At 41.2% G+C, this 6866-nt stretch overlaps 1 protein-coding gene across 2 annotated transcripts in view; it reads right to left on the bottom strand.

Moving 5' to 3' along the window:
* The window catches only part of kif6 (kinesin family member 6), a 60163-nt gene that overhangs the window by 31436 nt on the left and 21861 nt on the right, over nt 1-6866 (bottom strand). For both annotated transcript variants that reach the window (XM_046063347.1, XM_046063346.1), the window contains exon 12: nt 3857-4004. In XM_046063347.1, coding sequence (XP_045919303.1) covers nt 3857-4004 — 148 coding nt within the window. The remainder of the gene's footprint in view (nt 1-3856; nt 4005-6866) is intronic.

Here is a 6866-nt window from a genome sequence, read left to right as displayed (position 1 = left end):
CTATTGGGTAACATTTTTAAATACAGAAACTAGTACACAGTTCTTTTCAAAACTGCATTTTCATGTGACAAGCCAGTTTCAAGTCTTTGCTAAGTAACATACTCTGATGACCTGAAATAAATGGCTACATGGAAGATATGGGACTAATTTCAGGAGGTATGGTATGCTTGAAAAGTGGTCTGCAGGGATATACTGAAAGTGATCTGTAGTATCTGTAGGAGAGCTTTGCTTTGGGCAAATGCAGTATAGCATTAATGAACGGGATTTCATTTAGAGGGTATGGGACACATTCCTCCATTGCAGCTCCACTTAATGATTTTTGTAGATTGCTAGCAAGGGTTTACAAAAAACATGGCAAGTACAGTTTCAATCCACACTTCAGACGTGGCTGTACAACAACACTTTACCACAGTGGTAAAAATGTGCAAAATTCTAAGTGCTACCTGGCATTTCTACGTGGCATTACAAATACATGGGCAATGTTAGTCTTTAAAGTCAGCAGTGTTTGTTAGTTGTCCTTGTTGCTCTATCATCATGTTAGTGGTGGATGTGTCATCACTTAGAGAGTCAACTAAGCATTACCAGGTGTCCCACTACCATGCAGAGTCAACCATGCTTGGGAACACACATGGGCAGTGGGTAGGGATACACCCTTCTGTTTTACAGAGAACTGTCCCATAATTAACCCTTTGAGGACAGTAAGCCTGTAGCACAGGAACCAATGGCTCCCAATAAAAGTTTTAGCAGTGTAGAGGGTGGGACAATAATACAGACATGGAAAGCATGGTGATCAGCTTACAGATACAAGCTTAAGTTGTAGAAATGGTCTGAGTTTAGTTATTATGGCTCTGGCTGGCAATGATATCAACCCTACGAGGTTGGTCAACCCAAACTATAGCGTTGCATGCTGCAGACAGACCACCCTGACGGAGGAACTGACAGTTGAGGCTACTGCAACTTTATATACAAACTTCACAATGAAAGAACCTAAGGCAATATGGTCAGTAGAGCATGTGCATTACCAAAATACGTGCTTTAAAACATGCACAATATCAATTTAGGCAATTACATTTACATCATGTAAAAGCCAGTGTATGACATTTTGAGAGAGAAAATCCACAAAGGAGGAGAGGATTTCACATTACACATACTTGATCCAAGAAATACTATGGTGAAATATCTGCATGATAATATTATATTTATTTTGGAGAGCTGAGGTTTTGTGGTTAAATAATCAAGCAGACATCTCAATTTTCCAACTAATGTGCTGTGATCTAATGACAAGCCGCAGCAAGAAGGGTTGAGGGAAGAATAATCCCAAAAAGACATTAGAAATATCATATTCAAATACAAATACCATAAATATGATTAATAGTAATTATGATGAACTGCAGTCATTAGATGAAGATCTATCTCAACATACACATTAAAATAACATTTCATGTGTATTTTGGGGCACTGGTGATGAATGCAAGACTACTTACATTTCATAATTTATGTGTTTGTAGAAGCACTGTAATCCAACCATGCAATAACACAGATAGATTTACTTTAGTATACATACCTTTCTACTAATGAAGATTTTACTATCAACAGTATGTGTGATTAAACTGTGACGCTAGATCCAGACACATTCAAATTTATTTTTGTGGATTTTTCCCCATTTTCTATCAATTTGGAATGTGTAATGCAATCATTGTTAACTTCGCTGTTCGCCTATGGACGGTAGAGACTGCAGTGTGCTTCCCTTTTGATATATTCCATCCACAGCTTCAGTGATGCATCCAGTGCCAGGCTCCCACATGGTTGGCGCCTCAGATGCAGATGGGTTTAGGGTTGGGTTATAACCTCCCAGGGACCCAAAGGGATTGGGGGGATAAACCCTGAGGGCCTGAAAGCTGCACTACAGACCCTTTGGTGGTGGACACGCTTTCCCAAGGGTACAATCTCCAGTTCTGATGCTGGCCCCCAGTTTTGAGTGAGATCAGGTTGACCACGGTCAGCAATCCCCACAAAGTCTCAAGCACTGACACAGGAAATATCCACCCTCTTGGGGAAGGAGTCTATAAAAGAAGTAGATCTTCGTACAGAGCAAGGTGGGTTCTACTCAGTTTATTTTCTGATTCCAAAAAAGAGGGTGGTTTTCATCCTATTTAAGGGCTAAAGACATTTCTGAAGGTGTTGTGATTTGAAGGATGCATATTTTCACGTCCCAATGGCACTACAACACAAGCAGTACCTGCACTTTGCATTTGAAGGCATAGCCTATGAGTTCAAGGTGCTCCCGTTCGGTCTTCCCCTAGTCCCATGGGTCTTCACAAGGTGCATGCAGGTAGTGCTGGCCACGATGCAAGCCAACGGTATGCAGATCCTCCCATATTTGGACAACTGGCCGACCTGCGCTCCAATCCAGGAACAGGTAGAGCAGGACACTGCTGCCCTTCTATGTCATTTGAAAGGATTGGGCCTTACCATCAATTACACCAAAAGTTGTCTGATACCCAGCCAAAGGGTTGTGTTTATCAACCCTGGACTCCTCCCTAATTTGGCCGTCCCAGCTCTATGGTGAGTAGAGGCCATACTCCAGCTTCTCGGCCATTTCCAGAAGAACAGGAGTATGTACACACTTTTTCTCAGGCTGTTAGGTATGTTGACATAAATGACATCAGGTGTGCCATGGGCCTCCGGTATATGCGGACCTTCCGAGTTTGGATCAATGGCCTCGATTTAGATCCAAGGTTGCACAGATCCCAGAGAGTCAGGGTGTCCAGCCAATGCCTCCTTGTGTTGCGGCCATGGAGATCATTAGCGAAGCATTTGAGTAAGCTTCATGCCTTGTTGGTGAGTGAAGCATGCATGCACTGGAACTCGTATGGCACAGAGTGGCACTTTGGCCTAACCCATCATTCTTCCCAAACAGGTTGGATCCAGCCCACTTAAATCAGCTCATTGAGTTGGCAGCTTATGACATTGAAGCTAAACTGCAGAACTGCTCTGCCCAGCGAGGGCCTTGAGGCAAAGACTTTCCAGGTGGGTTGTTGAGGTAATTGAGGAGGTGTAAAGATCAAAAGAGCTGCCGTTGCCTCTTAACTTCCGTGGCCACTCTAAACTTCCTACAGGATGTGCCTCAGAGTGAGATTTGAGCTGCGGCCACCTGGGCTACACCATGCACCTTTGCCCGTTTTTACTGTGGTCAGTGTCGCTGCTCACCGGCATCAGTAGTGGCAGCTGTCTTTCAGAAACCCTCATGTAAGCTGGGATTCATCGTGACAATATTGGTAATAGTCATTCACTGTTAAGCACTACCTCTGGAGGTCAGAAAGAATGAATTGGAATGACAGTTATGTATGTAACTATAATTTAATGAATTCTGTACGGAGTTCGTTCTCACTACAAATCTTGGCGAGAAGATTTTGCAAGTACATTTTTGACGCGGGCTTATATCCGGGGCTGAAACATTTAGCCACCAGGAAGCGCCAAAAACTGCAAATCATTGAGCGGGCTCTTCAGGCTGCCTCCAAAAGGAAGTCAATCTCCATTGCAGAAATCAACATGTTTAGAGTCTGGTTCAAAAAAATGGTATTAGTGTATATAGCTAATTTTAACAGTGAGGGGGGTTAACCTTTTTATAACTCACCTGTTCAAATTACATTAATTCTCCATAATTGGGGGTGTGGACACTTTTAGTGACAGGTAGATTACCGTGCTGTCACTGCTAGCCTTTACTAGCTGTCTGGCTGTTGTATCCCAAAATGCATTTCATACCAGCAACTGGCAATGGCGGAAGACAATTTTAAGTTTTAAGAGTTTTGTTTGGCCGGAATATAGTTGCTGGCAGCACCATATCAAAGGATACTGATCTCATTATCACGTTGTTTCAGCATCTCCTTTAATTTGGTCACTTCTGCAGCACTGTGGTGGCTGTCTTGAACTACTTCTTCCCTCACTGATGTTGCTGGTGGCTTTTGTCGATCACTGTGCCTGTTTTTGGCCATGATCATTACCTGTACAAAAAACATAAAAGAAAGTATACCGTAAAACTGATGTAAACATTCCATGACTGCTCTAGTATTTTCATGATTACAGTGCAAGTCAGTTGGTATCCATGACCTTTGATTTAATTTTATAGCATTTTTAGCACAATAAACTTCTATAGTCAGCCTGCTTTATACAACAGTTAGGTTTGCTGTTGAGAAAAACACATTCAGTATAAACAACAATTTAATGCCATGAATGTAAACAAGCTAGAAAATACATTGTGGTATCATCCTGCAAAGTGGTGCTCTTCTAAATTCCATGATATTCCCTAAACATTCAAATTTAATTTCCCTCTTTTCCCAGTCTGCAATATAACTCTAAAATTTCAATGATACTCCAGGTTTAAGGGCAGGTGGGAAACATGTTAAAGGTTGGTATTTATTTTCCATATGGAGAAGGTACAGTAGAAGAGCAAGGTATAGAGGAGGGGTGAGGCTGATCTCAGACAGTTTTGTGGACATATAGTGTATAGAAGCACACTGAAGATGATATGAGTTTGGGCTGAGATTCCCCAGTTTTGTAAAAGAACTTTCCACTGTCACCTGCAGTGTAACATCATACAGACAGTGCTAAATCATTTAGGTCACACTGGAGATCAAGCTCACAGTGCTGAAAAGATAAAACAGCAGATATGCACTCTGGTGTTTGAACATCACTCTAAAACAAGGCCAAGCAGAGAGTTGAGCATGAAAGAGCCAGCCAAAGTTGAGAACAAAGGAGAAAGAAATCCAATTCAACCCAGATCCAAATTCCTACAGAATCACCGGAGTGTGACTGGGGTGATGCTTTGAGGAATGTAAACCGAACAGGAGATAGAGTTTGCGAATCATAACAAACTGAAGGAGAGATAAACAGACATTCAAGTGGGATCTGGAACTGCTTCTGGTGGCGGCTCCAACCAAACCAGAGTGCAGGAACAGTGTGAGCACCGCAGTGTTTTCCCTGTGCTCATTTAGCAGCAGTGGGCCATCGGCTGCTGTTTGAGAAATGTTGAACAAAATCTAGACTTTCTCCTAAACAGGGTTCCAAAATAAGAATTGGTGTTTGCAAAAATTTGGCAAACAACATACAATTGCAATATTTAACCATTGCAGTCTGAATGACAATTTGTCAGTGGACTGGCACAGAGCCAAAACCAAAATGATGTCCAGACTCCACTATAATAAAAACACTCAGGAAACACAAATATGACATTAACTGAAACAACTCATCCAGGTGGATAGTTCAGTCTGAGTCTCATTTCCCAAATAATACATACAGATAAATAAATAAAAATCCTTTTAAAATAACACATACATTATTTACATTTTTGCTGCTTTTATTACTTCATTTTCTGTTGATTTACTAACTTTATTAAGTTAGATTTATTAACTGAACAAATGTTTCAGCACTAATTTATATTACCAGAAATAATGCACACATATACAACAGAAAAAAGTGTTTAAACCATTGTGTCGTACCACTTACCATTGTGTTTTTTAGCTGTTGTGCAAATTCTCAGGATCTGGTTTGAACACATGCATTAACGACTGCATGTCACATTACACCTTGCCTCTAATTAGATGGCAAATAACTGCAAAACACCAAGCGTCTAGACTCAAGTCAGGCCGTGGGAAAATCAACAGCACTGGATAAAACTGGGCATCACTGGATCTGAAAATGTTCTCTCCTTCTAGCCATAGACTCTAGGATTAAGCTTACAATATCCAGTTAGGTTATGGTTAGGTCCCCAGATCATGTTAATCATCAGCCTCTTCTGTGAAATTAAGGTGATAAAATTGCACCTAGACACCGTAACCAGGAGTATTAACAACATAAAATAGGAAAGTTAATTTGAGTTAACACAAATGTAAGGCACTTCCCAGCAAATTACAGTAGAGGGAGCTATTTAGAAGAGGTGATGGGTCAACTGGTCACTGTGCTGAACTGATGGATGGATGAAAATGTCACCTCACTGATCAAATGTATTCTATTTCTATGTCATCCAGTCATTCATGGTTACAGTTCGGATAAAACTGAAGCACTAACTAAGTAACAGAATTCAAAACTTTCATTTTAATGAACTAGCATAGCAACGTGCATGGCTCTTGTCATGGAAAGGAGAGGGAAAACAAATTCTATGAAATGATCGCATGAATGAGAGACTAACCAAATATAAAAGTGTTTACAGGGAGACATGACTGTGGATACTGTACATGGAAAGACCAAAGTAAATACATCACCTTCAGCAGAGAGAAACAGTACTGGATTTTTCTCATGTCTGGTCCCAAGGACAGTGTCACATCTGGATCGGGGTCACCCAGAAAAGCCTTGACTAACTCTTCCAACCTAAACGCACAGACAGACACAGACACATACATGCAGAGACTTCCTTATAACCTAGCTAAAAGCTTAAACCAATACCACATTCCACGGTACAGTCCTTCTCCATCACACTTAGCACAGGCTCATCAGGTACTCAAACAGTTAAGATCCATATTTGAGGAGTGCTTCCAATGTTTAGAATGTGGTTCTGGTCAAAGAAAACTATTTACTTAAACGTGTGTTCCATCTCCACTGGGCCAGCCTGTTGATAAACTATCACTGAATGTTAGTCCAAACATTGGTTCTTCAAGCTCTGGAACCGGCCACTGGAAAAGACCAGGAGGCAACTGTCCAGACGGATCCAATGTAGGCACGACAATGTGAGGTTTTTATTTTCCGCTGTAACGTATTCCGTATAGAAACACGCCAGGTTTACATGACAAAGGACTTAAAACAAACATAGTGGTCTTGTTTCAGGGCCCTGCGAGACATCAGTGGTTTGTGCTACAAAGTTTGATTCTGGA

The sequence above is a fragment of the Micropterus dolomieu genome, linkage group LG11 (genome assembly GCF_021292245.1).
Source record: "Micropterus dolomieu isolate WLL.071019.BEF.003 ecotype Adirondacks linkage group LG11, ASM2129224v1, whole genome shotgun sequence".
Classification (NCBI taxonomy): Eukaryota; Metazoa; Chordata; class Actinopteri; order Centrarchiformes; family Centrarchidae; genus Micropterus; species Micropterus dolomieu.
Note: the sequence above shows the minus strand (reverse complement) of the source record. Positions and strands in the feature narration are given on the sequence as shown.